The sequence below is a fragment of the Oncorhynchus mykiss genome, chromosome 15, assembly GCF_013265735.2.
Source record: "Oncorhynchus mykiss isolate Arlee chromosome 15, USDA_OmykA_1.1, whole genome shotgun sequence".
Taxonomy (NCBI): domain Eukaryota; kingdom Metazoa; phylum Chordata; class Actinopteri; order Salmoniformes; family Salmonidae; genus Oncorhynchus; species Oncorhynchus mykiss.
Genome location: NC_048579.1, coordinates 79,166,266 through 79,190,890, shown reverse-complemented (window position 1 = coordinate 79,190,890; position 24,625 = coordinate 79,166,266). Strand labels below are relative to the sequence as shown.

The window sequence follows — 24,625 nt, the reverse complement described above, 5'->3', positions numbered from 1 at the left end:
GCAGCTGCTGTCACATGAAGGATGCCCCCGCCCCTCTGCCCGCCAGGCTGCCACACGCCAGATGTCTCCTCGGTAACGGTGTGAACGGAAGCATGATAAGGAAAACTCCAAATGAATGTGTCATACATGAACGACCAGGGAGCATCACAGGGGAGCAGGGCATCCAAACAGACCATGAATCACCTGGTGCAATTTGGGACACAGAGGCCTGAGTGGTTAGTGTTTGGACACACTAGTTGGCTAAGAGGTGCATTAAATGGTAGGTCCACTAAGGCCTGAATAAGGTGTTAGATACAGTAGGTCCACTAAGGACTGAATAAGGTGTAAGATACAGTAGGACCACTAAGGACTGAATAAGGTGTAAGATACAGTAGGTCCACTAAGGACTGAATAAGGTGTTAGATACAGTAGGTCGAGTCATGCGTGTTCTGAAACTGAACCCGCCAAACCACGCTCCTAATACCCGCCCGCTTAACCCGGGAACTGCAGCACCAACGGGTCGGAGGAAAAACTGTTCAACTGATGACCGAAGTCAGCCCGGCCTGCCACAAGGAGTCGCTAGAGCGTGATGAGCCAAGTAAAGGGCCCCCCAGGTCAAACCCTCCCCTAACCCGGACGACGCTGGGCCAATTGTTCACCTCTCTATGGGACACCCAGCCACAGCCGGGTTGTGACACAGCCTGGAATCGAACCCCACTGGACGTCTCTCTGGATAAGAGAATCTGCTAAATGACTCCCTACTGTAAGACTCTCTGGATAAGAGAGTCAGATAAATGACTCCCTACTGTAAGTCTCTCTGGATAAGAGAGTCAGCTAAATGACTCACTACTGTAAGACTCTCTGGATAAGAGAGTCAGCTAAATGACTCACTACTGTAAGTCTCTCTGGATCAGAGAGTCTCTTAAATGAATGAAACAGTCTGGATAATGTTCCCATAGATGATGAGTTTTACAGAAAAAGACAGACTGAAAAGTAAAGGAAATGGCCAGGCAGTGGCGTAAAGACCAGGTCCAACTGGCTGCTCTGTCCTGTGTGAATAATGCCATACGCAATCACAGAGCACCTCAAACTAAACACACAAACCACTGTTCATTCAGACCGAGCCAATCCATTCAGTTTAATTACAGCCTGGATATAATAGACTTCACAAGGGGCTCAGGGGCTCTGAGATGGGGGGTGGTGTGTGTGTGTGTGTGTGGTGTGTGGTGTGTGGTGTGTGTGTGTGTGTGTGTGTGTGTGTGTGTGTGTGGTGGTGGTGTGTGTGTGTGTGTGGTGGTGTGTGTGTGTGTGTGTGGTGGTGTGTGTGTGTGTGTGTGGTGGTGGTGTGTGTGTGTGTGGTGGTGTGTGTGTGTGTGTGTGTGCGTGCGGTGTGTGTGTGTGCGTGCGGTGTGTGTGTGTTGTGGTGGTGTGTGTGTGTGTTGTGGTGGTGTGTGTGGTGGTGTGTGTGTGGTGTGTGTGGTGGTGTGTGTGTGTGTGGTGGTGTGTGTGTGGTGGTGTGTGTGTGGTGTGTGTGGTGGTGTGTGGTGTGTGGTGTGTGGTGTGTGTGTGGTGGTGTGTGTGTGTGTGTGTGTGTGTGTGTGTGTGTGTGTGTGTGTGTGTGTGTGGTGGTGTGTGTGGTGGTGGTGTGTGTGTGTGTGGTGGTGGTGGTGGTGTGTGTGTGGTGTGTGGTGTGTGTGGTGGTGTGTGTGTGGTGGTGTGTGTGTGGTGGTGTGTGTGTGGTGTGTGGTGTGTGGGTGTGTGTGTGTGTGTGTGTGTGGTGGTGTGTGTGTGGTGGTGTGTGTGTGTGTCCTCTCCCTGCATATGTCTCCTGTCCCTGCCTCCATTCCCCAAAACGAAGACCAGGGGAATATAAATCTGAGCCGAAACAAAAAGGGTGACATTTCATTAAGGAGGGAGCTGGTAGCTGTACCTCCCCTTTGGCTAGAGTACAAATCACACCAAGGCCAGGGGGCGGGGCAGAGGATACCGCAACATTCTGAAACCCTTTAACCAATCACACCAAGGCCAGGGGGGGGGGGGGGGGGGGGTAGAGGATACCGCAACATTCTGAAACCCTTTAACCAATCACACCAAGGCCAGGGGGGGGGGGGGGGGGGGGCAGAGGATACCGCAACATTCTGAAACCCTTTAACCAATCACATCAAGGCCAGGGGGGGGGGGGGGGGCAGAGGATACCGCAACATTCTGAAACCCTTTAACCAATCACATCAAGGCCAGGGGGGGGGGAGAGGATACCGCAACATTCTGAAACCCTTTAACCAATCACACCAAGGCCAGGGGGGGGGGGGGGGGGGGAGCAGAGGATACCACAACATTCTGAAACCATTTAACCAATCACACACAACACCGAGTCGCCTGCAACTCCTCCACAGACTAAATGAGATGAACAGTCACTGTGCTAGCCTAGCGCTGCTATAGTCTGGGTCCTCAGACTAAATGAGATGAACAGTCACTGTGCTAGCCTAGCGCTGCTATAGTCTGGGTCCTCAGACTAAATGAGATGAACAGTCACTGTGCTAGCCTAGCGCTGCTATAGTCTGGGTCCTCAGACTAAATGAGATGAACAGTCACTGTGCTAGCCTAGCGCTGCTATAGTCTGGGTCCTCAGACTAAATGAGATGAACAGTCACTGTGCTAGCCTAGCGCTGCTGTAGACTGGGTCCTCAGACTAAATGAGATGAACAGTCACTGTGCTAGCCTAGCGCTGCTATAGTCTGGGTCCTCAGACTAAATGAGATGAACAGTCACTGTGCTAGCCTAGCGCTGCTATAGTCTGGGTCCTCAGACTAAATGAGATGAACAGTCACTGTGCTAGCCTAGCGCTGCTATAGTCTGGGTCCTCAGACTAAATGAGATGAACAGTCACTGTGCTAGCCTAGCGCTGCTATAGTCTGGGTCCTCAGACTAAATGAGATGAACAGTCACTGTCCTAGCCTAGCGCTGCTGTAGACTGGGTCCTCAGACTAAATGAGATGAACAGTCACTGTGCTAGCCTAGCGCTGCTGTAGACTGGGTCCTCAGACTAAATGAGATGAACAGTCACTGTGCTAGCCTAGCGCTGCTGTAGACTGGGTCCTCAGACTAAATGAGATGAACAGTCACTGTGCTAGCCTAGCGCTGCTGTAGACTGGGTCCTCAGACTAAATGAGATGAACAGTCACTGTGCTAGCCTAGCGCTGCTATAGTCTGGGTCCTCAGACTAAATGAGATGAACAGTCACTGTGCTAGCCTAGCGCTGCTGTAGACTGGGTCCTCAGACTAAATGAGATGAACAGTCACTGTGCTAGCCTAGCGCTGCTGTAGACTGGGTCCTCAGACTAAATGAGATGAACAGTCACTGTGCTAGCCTAGCGCTGCTGTAGACTGGGTCCTCAGACTAAATGAGCTGAACAGTCACTGTGCTAGCCTAGCGCTGCTGTAGACTGGGTCCTCAGACTAAATGAGATGAACAGTCACTGTGCTAGCCTAGCGCTGCTGTAGACTGGGTCCTCAGACTAAATGAGATGAACAGTCAGTGTGCTAGCCTAGCGCTGATATAGCCTGGGTCCTCAGACTAAAAGAGATGAACAGTCACTTGCTAGCCTAGCGCTGCTGTAGACTGGGTCCTCAGACTAAATGAGATGAACAGTCAGTGTGCTAGCCTAGCGCTGATATAGCCTGGGTCCTCAGACTAAATGAGATGAACAGTCACTGTGCTAGCCTAGCGCTGATATAGCCTGGGTCCTCAGACTAAATGAGATGAACAGTCACTGTGCTAGCCTAGCGCTGATATAGCCTGGGTCCTCAGACTAAAAGAGATGAACAGTCACTGTGCTAGCCTAGCACAGACTAGAGAGAGAGAGGCCTGGTCAGAGGAGAGAAGCCCTGTTACAGCACCTAGACATGACTAGAGAGAGAGAGAGGCCTGATCAGAGGAGAGAAGCCCTGTTACAGCACCTAGACATGACTAGAGAGAGAGGCCTGATCAGAGGAGAGAAGCCCTGTTACAGCACCTAGACATGACTAGAGAGAGAGAGAGGCCTGGTCAGAGGAGAGAAGCCCTGTTATAGTATCTTTACATGACTAGAGAGAGAGAGGCCTGATCAGAGGAGAGAAGCCCTATTACAGCACCTAGACATGACTAGAGAGAGAGAGGCCTGATCAGAGGAGAGAAGCCCTGTTACAACACCTAGACATGACTAGAGAGAGAGAGGCCTGGTCAGAGGAGAGAAGCCCTGGTACAGCACCAGGTGGTTCAGGAGAGTTGGGTCCTACCTTGGAAGTTGCCAGCGGAGAGGTACAGCCAGGTGAGTGCGGGGATGAAGAGCAGGGCGAGGGAGGCAGCGAGGAACTTCCTGCGCCCGCGACACATTCCCAGCATCCTCTGTGGCGATGGCCCAGAACGAGAGGCGGCGCAACCTCTGAAGTCTGACCTCTATGTGGGTAGCAGCTGTTGGCCGGGGGGGGACATGATACTGTCTGAGGGGAGGAGAGGAGAGGAGAGAGAGGAGGGGAGAGGAGAGGAGATGAGAGAGGACAGGAGGGGAGTGAGAAGAGGAGGGGAGAGAGGGGAAGAGATAGGACAGGAGACGAGAGAGGAAAGGAGAGGAGAGATAAGAGAGGAGGGGGAGAGAGGTGGGGAGGGGGAGAGAGGAGGGGAGAAAGATGAATGGAGGGGGAGAGAGGTGAAGAGGGGGAGAGAGGGGAAGAGGGGAGAGAGGAATGGAGGGGGAGAGGAGGGGAGAGACAGGACAGGTTAGATCATAACAGGGGGGTATAAAAATGATTTTCAATGATGATTGTTTTGCCCCAAAGATCAGAATTCATATGGGGTAAAGGCATACATAATTATAGTGAATGTTTCAAATGGAACTTTTCCACTGAAGCTACTTCCGAGAAGATCCCGTTAAAGACTCTAGATCCTGTTAAAGTCTCTAGATCCTGTTAGAGTCTCCAGGTCCTGTTAGAGTCTCTATCTCTAGATCCTGTTAAAGTCTCTAGATCCTGTTAAAGTCTCTAGATCCTGTTAAAGTCTCTAGACCCTGTTAAAGTCTCTAGACCCTGTTAAAGTCTCTAGACCCTGTTAAAGTCTCTAGACCCTGTTAAAGTCTCTATCTCTAGATCCTGTTAAAGTCTCTAGATCCTGTTAGAGTCTCTAGATCCTGTTAGAGTCTCTAGATCCTGTTAGAGTCTCTAGATCCTGTTAGAGTCTCTAGATCCTGTTAGAGTCTCTATATCCTGTTAAAGTCTCTATCTCTAGATCCTGTTAAAGTCTCTATCTCTAGATCCTGTTAAAGTCTCTAGATCCTGTTAAAGTCTCTAGATCCTGTTAAAGTCTCTAGACCCTGTTAAAGTCTCCAGACCCTGTTAAAGTCTCTAGATCCTGTTAAAGTCTCTAGATCCCGTTAAAGTCTCTAGATCCTGTTAGTCTCTAGATCCTGTTAAACTCTCTAGATCCTGTTAAAGTCTTTAGATACTGTTAGTCTCTATCTCTAGATCCCGTTAAAGTCTCTAGACCCTGTTAAAGTCTCCAGACCCTGTTAAAGTCTCTAGATCCTGTTAAAGTCTCTAGATCCCGTTAAAGTCTCTAGATCCTGTTAGTCTCTAGATCCTGTTAAACTCTCTAGATCCTGTTAAAGTCTTTAGATACTGTTAGTCTCTATCTCTAGATCCCGTTAAAGTCTCTAGACCCTGTTAAAGTCTCTAGATCCTGTTAAAGTCTCCATCTCTAGATTCTGTTAAAGTCTCTAGATCCTGTTAGAGACTTTAACAGGATATAGAGACTTTAACAGGATCTAGAGATAGAGACTTTAACAGGATCTAGAGATAAAGTCTGTAGATCCTGTTAAAGTCTCTATCTCTAGATCCTGTTAAAGTCTCTAGATCCTGTTAGTCTCTATCTCTAGATCCTGTTAAAGTCTCTAGATCCCGTTAAAGTCTCTAGATCCCGTTAAAGTCTCTAGATCCCGTTAAAGTCTCTAGATCCCGTTAAAGTCTCTAGATCCCGTTAAAGTCTCTAGATCCTGTTAAAGTCTCTAGATCCCGTTAAAGTCTCTAGATCCCGTAGAAGTCTCTAGATCCCGTTAAAGTCTCTAGATCCCGTAGAAGTCTCTAGATTCTGTTAAAGTCTCTAGATCATGTTAAAGTCTCTAGATCATGTTAGTCTCTATCTCTAGATCCTGTTAAAGTCTCTATCTCTAGATCCTGTTAAAGTCTCTAGATCCTGTTAAAGTCTCTAGATCATGTTAAAGTCTCTAGACCCTGTTAAAGTCTCTAGAGGTGTCCAAGTTGTGTCCCGAATTCCTGTCAGACCAATATATGAATATATGAATCACTGCTGAAAAAGTTCAGCAGTTTAAATGAATTAGACTCACAGATGTGTTTGTTCTCTTTCTCCCAGATATCTCACACACACACACACAAGCCCATATCTGGTAGAGATGACCCCCTCCACTTTAGCCACTATATTTCAGTCAATGTTCTCTGTAACGTAGAGCCAAAGCCTCTATTTATGATACAATAAATCCTCTTTCCATTACAAAACACATTTGTCCGATTAGCACCATGACCCCAGTCAATGTTTAATCTCCACCAGGGTTTAGTTGGATCGGTCTGTAGAACGACGAGGCTGTAGAACGACGAGGCTGTAGAACGACCAGACTGTAGAACGACGAGGCTGTAGAACGACAGGGCTGCAGTACAAACCCCAATCCCTCCTGTCCGTCAGGTAGAAGAGACAGAAGTTGGCTAATTCACACACACAAATTATCAGAGTATCAGCCAGAACAATGAGGGAGAAGAATGATGTTGAGGTCTTCCTGTCCATCAGTGTGTAGAATGATGTTGAAGTCTTCCTGTCCATCAGTGTGTAGAATGATGTTGAGGTCTTCATTAGAATGATGTTGAGGTCTTCATTAGAATGATGTTGAGGTCTTCATTAGAATGATGTTGAGGTCTTCATTAGAATGATGTTGAGGTCTTCATTAGAATGATGTTGAGGTCTTCATGTCCATCAGTGTGGAGAATGATGTTGAGGTCTTCATTAGAATGATGTTGAGGTCTTCATTAGAATGATGTTGAGGTCTTCATTAGAATGATGTTGAGGTCTTCATTAGAATGATGTTGAGGTCTTCATTAGAATGATGTTGAGGTCTTCATTAGAATGATGTTGAGGTCTTCATTAGAATGATGTTGAGGTCTTCATTAGAATGATGTTGAGGTCTTCATTAGAATGATGTTGAGGTGTTCATGTCCATCAGTGTGTAGAAGACGTATTGAAATGGGCTTCATGCTCCAGGCCACAGAGACAATGACTGTGTCAGTCTGACAGAGTACAACATGGCTGTCATAGATTTGATTTGGGCAGTCCGCAGGCAGTCCGCAGGCAGTCCGGAGGCAGTCCGGAGGCAGTCCACAGGGAGTCCGGAGGCAGCCCGGAGGCAGCCCGGAGGCAGTCTGGAGGCAGTCCACAGGCAGTCTGGAGGCAGTCCGCAGGCAGTCCGGAGGCAGTCCGGAGGCAGTCCGCAGGCAGTCCACAGGCAGTCCGGAGGCAGTCCGGAGGCAGTCCGGAGGCAGTCCGGAGGCAGTCCGGAGGCAGTCCGGAGGCAGTCCACTTTTAACCATTTATTTGGACTCCTCACACCTTAACCTTTGTTAAGAAAAAGACGTTGGGTCCTAGATTTATTAAATATTAAATGAATCCTATACATTGAAAATGGCCATTTTAGGTGCAATAAATTAGCTACATTTCTCAGAGTTAAAATAAACTTTAAAACAATATAATGTTTCAGGAAAGCTAATATATGTTTCTAACAAAATGATTTCAGAACAATCTGAGATGGGGGGGGGTGTTACATCCTCTTGTGCTTTCTGAGGTGGAACGACTCGAGGGAAGCGTGTCATTCTAGTAATTTCACTGGGAAAAACCTCGTCATGAATATTCATATACACGTTCAAGTTTGAGAAAGCCAAACGTTGTTTGTCATATAGAGTTGAAGTCGGAAGTTTACCTACACCTTAGCCAAATACATTTAAACTGTTTGTCACTAATCCTGACATTTAATCCTAGTAAAAATTGTCTTAGGTCAGTTAGGATCACCACTTTATTTTAAGAATGTCAAATGTCAGAATAATAGTAGAGAGAATGATTTATTTCAGCTTTTATTTCTTTCATCACATTCCCAGTGGGTCAGAAGTTTACATACACTCAATTAGTATTTGGTAGCATTGCCTTTAAATTGTATAACTTGGGTCAAACGTTTCGGGTAGCCTTCCACAAGCTTCCCACAATAAGTTGGGTGAATTTTGGCCCATTCCTCCTGACAGAGCTGGTGTAACTGTGTCAGGTTTGTAGGCCTCCACGCATTTATATAGGATTGAGGTCAGGGCTTTGTGATGGCCACTCCAATACCTTGACTTTGTTGTCCTTAAGCCATTTTGCCACAACTTTGGAAGTATGCTTGGGGTCATTGTCCATTTGGAAGACTCATTTGCGACCAAGCTTTAACTTCCTGACTGATATCTTGAGATGTTGCTTCAATATATCCACATAATTTTCCTGCCTCATGATGCCATCTATTTTGTGAAGTGCACCAGTCCCTCCTGCAGCAAAGCACCCCCACAACATGATGCTGCAACCCCCGTGCTTCACGGTTGGGATGGTGTTCTTCGGCTTGCAAGCCTCCCTCTTTTCCTCCAAACATAACGATGGTCATTATGGCCAAACAGTTATATTTTTGTTTCATCAGACCAGAGGACATTTCTCCAAAAAGTACGATCTTTGTCCCCATGTGCAGTTGCAAACCATAGTATGTGCAGTCTGGCTTTTTTATGGAGGTTTTGGAGCAGTGGCTTCTTCCTTGCTGAGCGGCCTTTCAGGTTATGTTGATATAGGACTTGTTTTACTGTGGATATAGATACTTTTGTACCTGTTTCCTCCAGCAGCTTCACAAGGTCCTTTGCTGTTGTTCTGATATTGAGTTGCACTTTTCGCACCAAAGTACATTCATCTCTAGGAGACAGAACGCGTCTCCTTCCTGAGCGGTATGACGGCTGCGTGGTCCAATGATGTTTATACTTGCGTACTATTGTTTGTTGTCTTGACAGATTTCTTTTGATTTTCCCATGATGTCAAGCAAAGAGGCACTGAGTTTGAAGGTAGGCCTTGAAATACATCCACAGGTACACCTCCAATTGACTGATATTATGTCAATTAGCCTATCAGAAGTTTCTAAAGCCATGACATCATTGTCGGGAATTTTCCAAGCTGTTTAAAGGCACAGTCAACTTAGTGTATGTAAACTTCTGACCCACTGGAACTGTGATACAGTGAATTATATGTGAAATAATCTGTCTGTAAACAATTGTTGGCAAAATGACTTGTGTCCTGCACAAAGTAGATGTCCTTACCGACTTGCCAAAACTATAGTTTGTTAACAAGAAATTTGTGGAGTGGTTGAAAAATGAGTTTTAATAAACTCCAACCTAAGTGTATGTAAACTTCAGACTTCAACTGTAGGTTTAGGGTACGGTAGGAAGCCTAAATATTGTCTGTTCTGTTGAGCATAACATTAGTTTTGTGGAGGTGACCTTTGCACCCAGCTGAGTCTGGGAAACATGACAGGGAGGAGGGAGAGTGGTTGGATCACACCCAGTCCCACAGCTGGACCAGAGGGACTTCCTGGCCCATGTTGGTCCCCAATCTGTTTATCCCTGGCTCTCTCACAGCTAACATCCCTAGCTGTCTCTCTCACAGCTAACATCCCTAGTTGTCTCTATCCCTAGCTGTCTCTATCCCTATCTGTCTCTCCCACAGCTAACATTCCTAGCTGTCTCTGTCTCTAGCTGTCTCTCTCTCAGCTAACATCCCTAGCTGTCTCGCTCACAGCTAACATCCCTAGCTGTCTCTATCCCTAGCTGTCTCTATCCCTAGCTGTCTCTCCCACAGCTAACATTCCTAGCCGTCTCTCTCCCTAGCCGTCTCTCTCCCTCTAGCTGGCTGTCTGTCTCTCCCTCTAGCTGGCTGTCTGTCTCTCCCTCTAGCTGGCTGTCTGTCTCTCCCTCTAGCTGGCTGTCTGTCTCTCCCTCTAGCTGGCTGTCTGTCTCTCCCTCTAGCTGGCTGTCTGTCTCTCCCTCTAGCTGGCTGTCTGTCTCTCCCTCTAGCTGGCTGTCTGTCTCTCCCTCTAGCTGGCTGTCTGTCTCTCCCTCTAGCTGGCTGTCTGTCTCTCCCTCTAGCTGGCTGGCTGTCTCTCCCTCTAGCTGGCTGGCTGTCTCTCCCTCTAGCTGGCTGTCTGTCTCTCCCTCTAGCTGGCTGGCTGTCTCTCCCTCTAGCTGGCTGTCTGAACACTAGATTACATTAATGTGTATTAGACCAGCTGGTTGGGATACACCCCGTGTCCAGGGCAGTGCTGGTTGGGATACACCCCGTGTCCAGGGCAGTGAGAGATAAGCCCCTCCAGCTGGTTGGGATACACCCCGTGTCCAGGGCAGTGAGAGATAAGCCCCTCCAGCTGGTTGGGATACACCCCGTGTCCAGGGCAGTGAGAGATAAGCCCCTCCAGCTGGTTGGGATACACCCCGTGTCCAGGGCAGTGAGAGATAAGCTCCTCCAGCTGGTTGGGATACACCCCGTGTCCAGGGCAGTGAGAGATAAGCTCCTCCAGCTGGTTGGGATACACCCCGTGTCCAGGGCAGTGAGAGATAAGCCCCTCCAGCTGGTTGGGATACACCCCGTGTCCAGGGCAGTGAGAGATGAGCCCCTCCAGCTGGTTGGGATACACCCCGTGTCCAGGGCAGTGAGAGATGAGCCCCTCCAGCTGGTTGGGATACACCCCGTGTCCAGGGCAGTGAGATATAAGCCCCTCCAGCTGGTTGGGATACACCCCGTGTCCAGGGCAGTGAGAGATAAGCCCCTCCAGCTGGTTGGGATACACCCCGTGTCCAGGGCAGTGAGAGATAAGCCCCTCCAGCTGGTTGGGATACACCCCGTGTCCAGGGCAGTGAGAGATAAGCCCCTCCAGCTGGTTGGGATACACCCCGTGTCCAGGGCAGTGAGAGATAAGCCCCTCCAGCTGGTTGGGATACACCCCGTGTCCAGGGCAGTGAGAGATAAGCCCCTCCAGCTGGTTGGGATACACCCCGTGTCCAGGGCAGTGCTGGTTGGGATACACCCCGTGTCTAGGGCAGTGCTGGTGGGATACACCCCGTGTCCAGGGCAGTGCTGGTGGGATACACCCCGTGTCCAGGGCAGTGCTGGTTGGGATACACCCCGTGTCCAGGGCAGTGCTGGTGGGATACACCCCGTGTCCATGGCAGTTGGTTCTTCCATAATGATTATCTGTTATTTATGACAACGGATGAAGTAAAAAGGAAAATGTCCCTTTCACTTCCTAAATGGGGCTTTATGGAACAGATGGACACACTGGTCTCGGCAGGGGGATTGAAACGTAAAATAAACAACAGACGAGAATGAATTCTCTCTGAACAACAAAAACTATCAATCTGAACGCAGGAGGAGTGCAGAACAGGAAGTCTGTACATTCATCACAGGAGACAGTGGTGTATTCCAAAATGGCATCACATTCCCTTTATAGTGCACTACTTTAGACCAGAGACCTATTCCCTATATAGTACACTACTTTAGACCAGAGCCCTATTCCCTATATAGTACACTACTTTAGACCAGAGACCTATTCCCTATATAGTGCACTACTTTAGACCAGAGACCTATTCCCTATATAGTACACTACTTTAGACCAGAGACCTATTCCCTATATAGTGCACTACTTTAGACCAGAGCCCTATTCCATATTTTTATTGCACTACTTTAGACCAGAGCCCTATTCCATATATATAGTACACTACTTTAGACCAGAGACCTATTCCCTATATAGTACACTACTTTAGACCAGAGCCCTATTCCCTATATAGTACACTACTTTAGACCAGAGACCTATTCCCTATATAGTGCACTACTTTAGACCAGAGACCTATTCCCTATATAGTGCACTACTTTAGACCAGAGACCTATTCCCTATGTAGTGCACTACTTTAGACCAGGGAACATGCACCCTAAAGTAGTGCATATATAGGGAATAGGGCTCTGGTCTAAAGTAGTGCACTATATAGGGAATAGGGTTCTGGTCTAAAGTAGTGCACTATATAGGGAATAGGGTTCTGGTCTAAAGTAGTGCACTATATAGGGAATAGGGCTCAGGTCTATAGTAGTACCACTATATAGGGAATAGGGCTCTGGTCTAAAGTAGTGGACTATATAGGGAATGGGGCTCTGGTCTAAAGTAGTGCACTATATAGGGAATAGGGTTCTGGTCTAAAGTAGTGCACTATATAGGGAATAGGGTTCTGGTCTAAAGTAGTGCACTATATAGGGAATAGGGCTCTGGTCTAAAGTAGTGCACTATATAGGGAATAGGGTTCTGGTCTAAAGTAGTGCACTATATAGGGAATAGGGCTCAGGTCTATAGTAGTACCACTATATAGGGAATAGGGCTCTGGTCTAAAGTAGTGGACTATATAGGGAATGGGGCTCTGGTCTAAAGTAGTGTACTATATAGGGAATAGGGCTCTGGTCTAAAGTAGTGCACTATATAGGGAATAGGGCTCTGGTCTAAAGTAGTGTACTATATAGGGAATAGGGCTCTGGTCTAAAGTAGTGCACTATATAGGGAATAGGGCCCTGGTCTAAAGTAGTGCACTATATAGGGAATAGGGCTCTGGTCTAAAGTAGTGCACTATATAGGGAATAGGGCCCTGGTCTAAAGTAGTGCACTATATAGGGAATAGGGCTCTGGTCTAAAGTAGTGCACTATATAGGGAATAGGGCCCTGGTCTAAAGTAGTGTACTATATATGGAATATGGCTCTGGTCTAAAGTAGTGCACTACATAGGGAATAGGGCTCTGGTCTAAAGTAGTGCACTATATAGGGAATAGGGCTCTGGTCTAAAGTAGTGCACTATATAGGGAATAGGGCCCTGGTCTAAAGTAGTGCACTATATAGGGAATAGGGCTCTGGTCTAAAGTAGTGCACTATATAGGGAATAGGGCCCTGGTCTAAAGTAGTGTACTATATATGGAATAGGGCTCTGGTCTAAAGTAGTGTACTATATATGGAATAGGGCTCTGGTCTATAGTAGTGCACTATATAGGGAATAGGGCTCTGGTCTAAAGTAGTGTACTATATATGGAATAGGGCTCTGGTCTATAGTAGTGTACTATATATGGAATAGGGCTCTGGTCTAAAGTAGTGCACTATATAGGGAATAGGGCTCTGGTCTAAAGTAGTGCACTATATAGGGAATAGGGCTCTGGTCTATAGTAGTGCACTAGAAAGTGAATAGGGTGCCATTTGGGACGTATCCTGTAAAATAATCATAAAAGAAAGGATGCCAGGAAGAGAGATGGATGAACGGAAAACTATGAAAATGTTTTCCCTCACTACTGTAAGCCACTCTGAATAAAGTCGTCTGCTAAATGATGAATCTATACGGAACCAAAACATAATCACAACATGAAAAGTGTTGGTCCCGTTTTCATGAGCTGAAATAAATTATCCCAGAAAATGTTTTCACGAACGCACAAAAAGCTGATTTCTGTCTGTAATAAAGCCCTTTTTGTGGGGGAGATACCTCATTCTGATTGGCCTATGCCTTCTCAGGCCCACCTATTGCTGTACCCCGACCCAGTCATGTGACATCCATAGATGAGGTCATAATGAATTTATTACAGTGGACTGATTTCCTTCTATAAACTGTTACTCAGTAACATCTAAAATGAACAACGTGTTGTCCCTCCTCTCAGTAACATCTAAATTAACAACGTGTTGTCCCTCCTCTCAGTAACATCTAAATGAACAACGTGTTGTCCCTCCTCTCAGTAACAACGTGTTGTCCCTCCTCTCAGTAACATCTAAATGAACAACGTGTTGTCCCTCCTCTCAGTAACATCTAAATGAACAACGTGTTGTCCCTCCTCTCAGTAACATCTAAATGAACAACGTGTTGTCCCTCCTCTCAGTAACAACGTGTTGTCCCTCCTCTCAGTAACATCTAAATGAACAACGTGTTGTCCCTCCTCTCAGTAACATCTAAATGAACAACGTGTTGTCCCTCCTCTCAGTAACATCTAAATGAACAACGTGTTGTCACTCCTCTCAGTAACATCTAAATGAACAACGTGTTGTCCCTCCTCTCAGTAACATCTAAATGAACAACGTGTTGTCCCTCCTCTCAGTAACATCTAAATGAACAACGTGTTGTCCCTCCTCTCAGTAACATCTAAATGAACAACGTGTTGTCCCTCCTCTCAGTAACATCTAAATGAACAACGTGTTGTCCCTCCTCTCAGTAACATCTAAATGAACAACGTGTTGTCCCTTCTCTCAGTAACAACGTGTTGTCCCTCCTCTCAGTAACATCTAAATGAACAACGAGTTGTCCCTCCTCTCAGTAACATCTAAATGAACAACGTGTTGTCCCTCCTCTCAGTAACATCTAAATGAACAACGTGTTGTCCCTCCTCTCAGTAGCTGCTTCGTCTGCACTATAGAGTAGACAGACAGACAGGCCTGGCTCAGGTTGGAGATCTGCCTGCAGAATGAAATCCCCCCCCCCCTCCCTTAAAGCCCTCCCTTGCCTCACTCCCTCCCTCCAAGCCTCCCTCCCCCTCTCTCCCTTAAAGCCTCCCTCCCCCCCCCTCCGGCACCATATGGTCCCATTAACATACTAAGGTGATTAGCTGAGTGGGCGTCTTCTGTCACAAGGGCACACAGAAGAGACAGAGGTAAGGAGGAAACAGGATTATTTTGGAGAGTAAATAATTTTGGCTGCTCAAAGAATACATCAACAAGGCATTCTGGGAACATAGCTAACACAGTGAACCCCCTAGGATTCAGCTCACCTGGGTCTAGGCCTCTGCTCACCTGGGTCTAGGCCTCTGCTCACCTGGGTCTAGGCCTCTGCTCACCTGGGTCTAGGCCTCTGCTCACCTGGGTCTAGGCCTCTGCTCACCTGGGTCTAGGCTTCAGCTCACCTGGGTCTAGGCTTCAGCTCACCTGGGTCTAGGCTTCAGCTCACCTGGGTCTAGGCTTCAGCTCACCTGGGTCTAGGCTTCAGCTCACCTGGGTCTAGGCCTCAGCTCACCTGGGTCTAGGCCTCAGCTCACCTGGGTCTAGGCCTCAGCTCAACAGCTTAACAGACTTATAGTGAAGATTCTGCTTCAAACCCAAATGGTCACAACACTTTTTCTATATTCCACAAATGTCAATACTTCTGAGAGAAAGCAAGAGCGAGGGAGAGAAAGCGAGAGCGAGGGAGAGAAAGCGAGAGCGAGGGAGAGAAAGCGAGAGCGAGGGAGAGAAAGCGAGAGCGAGGGAGAGAAAGCGAGAGCGAGGGAGAGAAAGCGAGAACTAGGGAGAGAAAGCGAGAAAGCGAGGGACAGAAAGCGAGAGCGAGGGCGAGAAAGCGAGAGCGAGGGAGAGAAAGCGAGAGCGAGGGAGAGAAAGCGAGAGCGAGGGAGAGAGAGCGAGAGCGAGGGAGAGAGAAAGCGAGAGCGAGGGAGAGAAAGCGAGAGAGAGGGAGAGAAAGCGAGAGAGAGGGAGAGAAAGCGAGAGAGAGGGAGAGAAAGCTGAAGGGGAAATCTGTCAGTACGAGATAAACAAAAGCGGACACCTGCTCGTCAAACATCTCATTTTAAAATCATGAGTATTAATATGGAGTTGGTCCCCCCCCCCCCCCCCCCCCCTTTGCTGCTGTAACAGCCTCCACTCTTCTGGGAAGGCTTTCCACTAGATGATGGAACATTGCTGCTATAACAGCCTCCACTCTTCTGGGAAGGCTTTCCACTAGATGTTGGAACATTGCTGCGGGGACTTGCTTCCATTCAGCCACAAGAATAGTGGAGGTCGGGCGCTGTTGTTGGGCGATTAGGACTGGCTCACAGTCGGCGTTCCAATTGATCGCAAAGGTGTTTGATGGGGTTGTGGTCAAAGCTCTGTGCAGGCCAGTCAAGTTCTTCCACACCGATCTCGACAAACCGTTTCTGTATGGACTTCGGTTTGTGCACGGAAGCATTGTCACGCTGAAACAGGAAAGGTCCTTCCCCAAACTGTTGCCACAAAGATGGAAGCACAGAATCATCTAGAATGCCATTGTATGCTGTAGCGTTAAGATTTCCCTTCACTGGAACCAAGGGGCCCGAACCATGAAAAACAGCCCCAGACCAGTATTGCTCCACCTTTACAGTTGGCACTATGTAATGGGGCAGGCTGCTCAGCCATGGAAACCCATTTTCATGAAGCTCCCGACAAACAGTTCTTGTACCGACGTTTCTTCCAGAGGCAGTTTGGAACTCGGTAGTGAGTGTTGCTTCCAGAGGCAGTTTGGAACTCGGTAGTGAGTGTTGCTTCCAGAGGCAGTTTGGAACTCGGTAGTGAGTGTTGCTTCCAGAGGCAGTTTGGAACTCGGTAGTGAGTGTTGCTTCCAGAGGCAGTTTGGAACTCGGTAGTGAGTGTTGCTTCCAGAGGCAGTTTGGAACTCGGTAGTGAGTGTTGCTTCCAGAGGCAGTTTGGAACTCGGTAGTGAGTGTTGCAACCGAGGACAGACCATTTTCAGCACTCTGTGGTCCCGTTCTGTGAGCTTGTGTGGCATACCACTTCGCGGCTGTGCCGTTGTTGTTCCTAGACGTTTCCACCTCAAAATAAAAGCACTTACAGTCGACCGGGGCAGCTGTAGCAGGGCATAGCCCTGAGCATAGCCAGTCGACCGGGGCAGCTCTAGCAGGGCATAGCCCTGAGCATAGCCAGTCGACCGGGGCAGCTGTAGCAGGGCATAGCCCTGAGCATAGCCAGTCGACCGGGGCAGCTCTAGCAGGGCATAGCCCTGAGCATAGCCAGTCGACCGGGGCAGCTGTAGCAGGGCATAGCCCTGAGCATAGCCAGTCGACCGGGGCAGCTCTAGCAGGGCATAGCCCTGAGCATAGCCAGTCGACCGGGGCAGCTCTAGCAGGGCATAGCCCTGAGCATAGCCAGTCGACCGGGGCAGCTCTAGCAGGGCATAGCCCTGAGCATAGCCAGTCGACCGGGGCAGCTCTAGCAGGGCATAGCCCTGAGCATAGCCAGTCGACCGGGGCAGCTCTAGCTCTAATATATATATTTATATATATATATTTTTTTTGAGCAGTGTATATATAGTGTATTTTGTTGAGGTTGGGGTCGAACTGCTAACACAAAGACTGGGTTTTCACAAAGAAAGACATTTCACTGTACGTGACATTAAAACTTAAAAACCCTAAAAAATAACCGACTTGTGAATTAATGCTCAGCACGACCCGGTAACATCCTGGACAGAGACAACACCAGTCTAACCTTTTATGGCAGGATAAATAGGTCCTGGTGAACAGCAATCCAACTGTAAGAAATTATTCCTGAAGTCCTCAGTGACACAGATCGTTACTCAGCTCCAGGTGATGTCAACATTTGGTCCCGTCAAAGAGTTTCGGGAAGACGGACTCACCATTCACCATGACAACAGACTGTCAGACTGACTGACTTCATGGCCATTCACCATGACAACAGACTGTCAGACTGACTGACTCAGACGTCATGGCCATTCACCATGACAACAGATTGTCAGACTGACTGACTCAGACGTCATGGCCATTCCCCATGACAACAGACTGTCAGACTGACTGACTCAGACATCATGGCCATTCCCCATGAAAACAGACTGTCAGACTGACTGACTTCATGGCCATTCCCCATGACAACAGACTGTCAGACTGACTGACTCAGACGTCATGGCCATTCACCATGACAACAGACTGTAAGACAGACTCAGACTTCATGGCCATTCACCATGACAACAGACTGTCAGACTGACTGACTCAGACATCATGGCCATTCACCATGACAACAGACTGTCAGACTGACTGACTCAGACGTCATGGCCATTCACCATGACAACAGACTGTAAGACTGACTCAGACGTCATGGCCATTCCCCATGACAACAGACTGTCAGACTGACTGACTTCATGGCCATTCCCCATGACAACAGACTGTCAGACAGACTGACTCAGACGTCATGGCCATTCCCCATGACAACAGACTGTCAGACTGACTGACTTCATGGCCATTCGCCATGACAACAGACTGTCAGACTGGCTGACTTCATGGCCATTCACCATGACAACAGACTGTCAGACTGACTGACTCAGACATCATGGCCATTCACCATGACAACAGACTGTCAGACTGACTGACTTCATGGCCATTCCCCATGACAACAGACTGTCAGACAGACTGACTCAGACGTCATGGCCATTCCCCATGACAACAGACTGTCAGACTGGCTGACTTCATGGCCATTCCCCATGACAACAGACTGTCAGACAGACTGACTCAGACGTCATGGCCATTCCCCATGACAACAGACTGTCAGACTGACTGACTTCATGGCCATTCACCATGACAACAGACTGACTGACTGACTGACTGACTTCATGGCCATTCACCATGACGTCAGACTGACTGACTCAGACGTCATGGCCATTCCCCATGACAACAGACTGTCAGACTTCATGGCCATTCACCATGACTACAGACTGACAACAGACTGTCAGAGAGACTGACTCAGACGGCTCTGCGAAGGCTCTGTGTAGGAAACTAACCTGGTAGCAGGATAGCGAAGACGCTGTGTAGGAAACTAACCTGGTAGCAGGATAGCGAAGGCTCTGTGTAGGAAACTAACCTGGTAGCAGGATAGCGGAGCCGCTGCTGAGTCTTGTAATGCCAGTATCTTAGTCTTGTAACTTCCTTGACTTTGAGCAGCAGCAGGGCCACGGCTCAGATCATAACTGCTTTCAAGTGGAAACATGAAAGATGTCGGCCTGCCCTCCCCTTCCTGCCCTCCCCTTCCCTTCCCAACAGGTGTCCAAACAGCTGGAGATGTGGATAGCAAGGACGAGAGAGAGCGAAAGAGAGGGAGGACGAGTGAGAGAGAGAGAGAGGACAAGAGCGAGAGGGGAGGGAGAGAGAGGACAATGGCGAGAGAGAGAGGACAAGAGCAAGAGGGGAGGGAGAGAGAGGACAATGGCGAGAGAGAGAGGACAAGAGCGAGAGGGGAGGGATAGAGAGAGAGGACAAGAGGACAAGAGCGAGAGGGGAGGGAGAGAGAGGACAATGGCGAGAGAGAGAGAGGACAAGAGCTAGAGGGGAGGGAGAGAGAGGACAATGGCGAGAGAGAGAGGACAAGAGCGAGAGGGGAGGGATAGAGAGAGAGGACAAGATGAGAGAGAGCGAGAGAGAGAGGGAGAGAGGGATAGAGAGAGAGGACAAGACGAGAGAGAGCATGCAGCATTCTGCTTAAATATCCTCCGTGTACAACGTACACATTCTATGCCATCAAAAGGAACATAAATTTCAACATACCAATTTAGGATTTGGCTAAAAATACTTGAATCAGTCATAGAGCCCATTGCCCTTTATGGTTGTGAGGTCTGGGGTCCGCTCACCAACCAAGACTTCACAATGACCAGCAAGCTGGTCCTGGGGCTCTGTTCATAAACACAAACACACCCCACAGAGCCCCAGGACAGCAACACAATTAGACCGAACCAAATCATGAGAAAACAAAAGATATAATTATTTCCAAGTAATTAACAAAAAAACTGAGAAAACTAGAATGCTATTTGGCCCTACACAGAGTACACAGCGGCAGAATACCTGAGCACTGTGACTGACCCAAACTTAAGGAAAGCTTTGACTATGTACAGACTTAGTGAGCATAGCCTTGCTATTGAGAAAGGCCACCGTAGGCAGACCTGGATCTCAAGAGAAGACAGGCTATGTGCTCACTGCTCACAAAATGAGGTGGAAACTGAGCTGCACTTCCTAACCTCCTGCCAAATATATGACCATATAGGAGACACATACAGTGGGGCAAAAAAAGTATTTAGTCAGCCACCAATTGTGCAAGTTCTCCCACTTAAAAAGATGAGAGAGGCCTGTAAATTTCATCATAGGTACACCTCAACTATGACAGACAAAATGAGGAAAAAAATCCAGAAAATCACATTGTAGGATTTTTAATGAATTTATTTGCAAATAAAATAAGTACTTGCACAATTGGTGGCTGACTAAATACTTTTTTGCCCCACTGTATTTAACTTTCAATGTAAATATGTTTACCATGCCAATAAAGCCCAGAGATAGAGACAGAGAGAGGGAGAGACAGAGACAGAAAGACAGAGAGAGAGAGAGACAGAGAGAGGGAGAGACAGAGACAGAAAGACAGAGAGAGGAGAGAGACAGAGACAGAAAGACAGAGAGAGAGAGAGACAGAGAGAGGGAGAGACAGAGACAGAAAGACAGAGAGAGAGACAGAGAGAGGGAGAGACAGAGAGAGAGAGAGAGAGAGAGAGAGAGAGACAGAGAGAGAGAGAGAGAGAGAGAGAGAGACAGAGAGAGAGACACAGAGAGAGAGAGACAGAGAGACAGAGAGAGAGAGAGAGAGAGAGACAGAGAGAGAGACAGAGGGAGAGAGAGACAGAGACAGAGAGAGGGAGAGACAGAGACAGAGACAGAGAGAGAGAGAGGGGGAGAGAGAGAGAGAGAGAGAGGGAGAGAGACAGAGAGAGGGAGAGAGACAGACAGACATAGAGAGAAACACCAAAGTGAAGAGCCCTCCCCCCACTATCTCTCCAAGCAGGCAGAGTGAAGTGTTTCTCTACATGATAAGAGTGGCCGCAGGTTAAAACAGTAGAATATGACGCTGACAAGAGAACAGAGATGTACTGTGGGAGTAAACGGCTCCGTGCTTTAGAAAACATATCGACGGTGGAGAGAGGAGGTGGGGTTACAACCTTACATTTTTCATTCTGTTACCTAACCTGAGCACTTATTAAAACATTCAGTTAAAAGTACAGAAGCCTTTTGGAATGCTGTGCGTAGGATGACCTACTGTGTGTAGGAGTTAGCTGGCTATGAAACCCCCCCAGAGGCACAAACTAGTCCTTACTTCATTAAATAATACACCAAACACATGACACCCACAGGTTACCTTCAACTAGCGATGCATACTGTGTCACAATACACAACCAATGAACACTCTCTAGTGGGAGTTATCCCTGAGTGTTCTAGAACAGCAGGCGTTATCCCCGAGTGTTCTAGAACAGCAGGCGTTATCCCCGAGTGTTCTAGAACAGCAGGCGTTATCCCCGAGTGTTCTAGAACAGCAGGCGTTATCCCCGAGTGTTCTAGAACAGCAGGCGTTATCCCCGAGTGTTCTAGAACAGCAGGCGTTATCCCCGAGTGTTCTAGAACAGCAGACCTGAATCAAGGATGTAATGAATGACAGAAATACCTTTAGAATAAAACGAGACCCTGATGTCATGGTTACCACAACACTAAGAGAGTCATTCTATATGAGAAACGCCCAGTCATGATTACGACAACACTAAGAGCATCGTCATGGAGATCTCTGTGGTCATTCTGTATGAGAAAGGCCCAGTCATGGAGATCTCTGTTGTCATTCTGTATGAGAAAGGCCCAGTCATGGAGATCTCTGTGGTCATTCTATATGAGAAAGGCCCAGTCATGGAGATCTCTGTTGTCATTCTATAAGAGAAAGGCCCAGTCATGGAGATCTCTGTTGTCATTCTGTATGAGAAAAGCCCAGTCATGGAGAACTCTGTTGTCATTCTATATGAGAAAGGCCCAGTCATGGAGATCTCTGTTGTCATTCTGTATGAGAAAGGCCCAGTCATGGAGATCTCTGTTGTCATTCTGTATGAGAAAGGCCCAGTCATGGAGATCTCTGTTGTCATTCTGTATGAGAAAGGCCCAGTCATGGAGATCTCTGTTGTCATTCTATATGAGAAAGGCCCAGTCATGGAGATCTCTGTTGTCATTCTATATGAGAAAGGCCCAGTCATGGAGATCTCTGTTGTCATTCTGTATGAGAAAGGCCCAGTCATGGAGATCTCTGTTGTCATTCTATATGAGAAAGGCCCAGTCATGGAGATCTCTGTTGTCATTCTATATGAGAAAGGCCCAGTCATGGAGATCTCTGTTGTCATTCTATATGAGAAAGGCCCAGTCATGGAGATCTCTGTTGTCATTCTGTATGAGAAAGGCCCTGTCATGGAGATCTCTGTTGTCATTCTGTATGAGAAAGGCCCAGTCATGGAGATCTCTGTTGTGCTCTGCTTTCACCTCAGCAGTAAGAAAAGGTGATGTTTGTGTTCTCCAGTGATGGAAAAAGGTACACAATTGTCAAACTTGAGTAAAAGTAAAGATACCTTAATAGAAAATGTCTCAAGTAAAAGTGAAAGTCACCCAGTAAAATACTACTGTAGTAAAAGTCTTAAGTATCAAAAGTAAAAAGTATAAACCAAATCAAATTCCTTATGAAGCAAACCAGACGGGACGGTTATATATTTTGACAGATAGCCAGCGGCAACGTCCAACACTCAGACATAAATTACAAACTAAGCATGTGTTTCAGTGAGTCCACCTGATCAAAAGGCAGTAGTGGTGACCAGGGATGTTCTCTGTTTAGTGAGTCCTCCAGATCAGAGGCAGTAGGGATGACCAGGGATGTTCTCTGTTTAGTGAGTCCTCCAGATCAGAGGCAGTAGGGATGACCAGGGATGTTCTCTGTTTAGTGAGTCCTCCAGATCAGAGGCAGTAGGGATGACCAGGGATGTTCTCTGTTTAGTGAGTCCTCCAGATCAGAGACAGTAGGGATGTTCTCTGTTTAGTGAGTCCACCTGATCAAAAGGCAGTAGGGATGACCAGGGATGTTCTCTGTTTAGTGAGTCCTCCAGATCAGAGACAGTAGGGATGACCAGGGATGTTCTCTGTTTAGTGAGTCCTCCAGATCAGAGACAGTAGGGATGTTCTCTGTTTAGTGAGTCCACCTGATCAAAAGGCAGTAGGGATGACCAGGGATGTTCTCTGTTTAGTGAGTCCTCCAGACCAGAGGCAGTAGGGATGACCAGGGATGTTCTCTGTTTAGTGAGTCCTCCAGATCAGAGACAGTAGGGATGACCAGGGATGTTCTCTGTTTAGTGAGTCTGCCAGATCAGAGGCAGTAGGGATGACCAGGGATGTTCTCTGTTTAGTGAGTCTGCCAGATCAGAGGCAGTAGGGATGACCAGGGATGTTCTCTGTTTAGTGAGTCCTCCAGACCAGAGGCAGTAGGGATGACCAGGGATGTTCTCTGTTTAGTGAGTCCTCCAGATCAGAGACAGTAGGGATGACCAGGGATGTTCTCTGTTTAGTGAGTCTGCCAGATCAGAGGCAGTAGGGATGACCAGGGATGTTCTCTGTTTAGTGAGTCTGCCAGATCAGAGGCAGTAGGGATGACCAGGGATGTTCTATGTTTAGTGAGTCCTCCAGATCAGAGACAGTAGGGATGACCAGGGATGTTCTCTGTTTAGTGAGTCTGCCAGATCAGAGGCAGTAGGGATGACCAGGGATGTTCTATGTTTAGTGAGTCCTCCAGATCAGAGACAGTAGGGATGACCAGGGATGTTCTCTGTTTAGTGAGTCTGCCAGATCAGAGGCAGTAGGGATGACCAGGGATGTTCTCTGTTTAGTGAGTCCTCCAGATCAGAGGCAGTAGGGATGACCAGGGATGTTCTCTGTTTAGTGAGTCCTCCAGATCAGAGGCAGTAGGGATGACCAGGGATGTTCTCTGTTTAGTGAGTCCACCTGATCAAAAGGCAGTAGAGATGACCAGGGATGTTCTCTGTTTAGTGAGTCCTCCAGATCAGAGGCAGTAGGGATGACCAGGGATGTTCTCTGTTTAGTGAGTCCTCCAGATCAGAGGCAAAAGAGATGACCAGGGATGTTCTCTGTTTAGTGAGTCCTCCAGATCAGAAGCAGTAGGGATGACCAGGGATGTTCTCTGTTTAGTGAGTCCTCCAGATCAGAGGCAGTAGGGATGACCAGGGATGTTCTCTGTTTAGTGAGTCCTCCAGATCAGAGGCAGTAGGGATGACCAGGGATGTTCTCTGTTTAGTGAGTCCTCCAGATCAGAGGCAGTAGGGATGACCAGGGATGTTCTCTGTTTAGTGAGTCCACCTGATCAGAGGCAGTAGGGATGACCAGGGATGTTCTCTGTTTAGTGAGTCCTCCAGACCAGAGGCAGTAGGGATGACCAGGGATGTTCTATGTTTAGTGAGTCCTCCAGATCAGAGGCAGTAGAGATGACCAGGGATGTTCTCTGTTTAGTGAGTCCTTCAGATCAGAGGCAGTAGGGATGACCAGGGATGTTCTCTGTTTAGTGAGTCCTCCAGATCAGAGGCAGTAGAGATGACCAGGGATGTTCTCTGTTTAGTGAGTCCTCCAGATCAGAGGCAGTAGAGATGACCAGGGATGTTCTCTGTTTAGTGAGTCCTCCAGATCAGAGGCAGTAGGGATGACCAGGGATGTTCTATGTTTAGTGAGTCCTCCAGATCAGAGGTAGTAGAGATGACCAGGGATGTTCTCTGTTTAGTGAGTACTCCAGATCAGAGACAGTAGGGATGACCAGGGATGTTCTCTGTTTAGTGAGTACTCCAGATCAGAGACAGTAGTGATGACCAGGGATGTTCTCTGTTTAGTGAGTCTGCCAGATTAGAGGCAGTA

The 24,625-nt window shown here is 47.8% G+C and overlaps 1 protein-coding gene across 2 annotated transcripts in view; it reads right to left on the bottom strand.

The window, feature by feature from the left end:
* The window catches only part of LOC118938872 (LARGE xylosyl- and glucuronyltransferase 1), a 144,569-nt gene that overhangs the window by 102,143 nt on the left and 17,801 nt on the right, over positions 1 to 24,625 (bottom strand). The window contains exon 2 of one of the 2 annotated variants that reach the window (XM_036945470.1): positions 4,255 to 4,458. In XM_036945470.1, the coding sequence (XP_036801365.1) occupies positions 4,255 to 4,360 (106 nt within the window). In that variant the 5' untranslated portion in view covers positions 4,361 to 4,458. The remainder of the gene's footprint in view (positions 1 to 4,254; positions 4,459 to 24,625) is intronic. The other variant, XM_036945471.1, reaches the window with a different exon arrangement.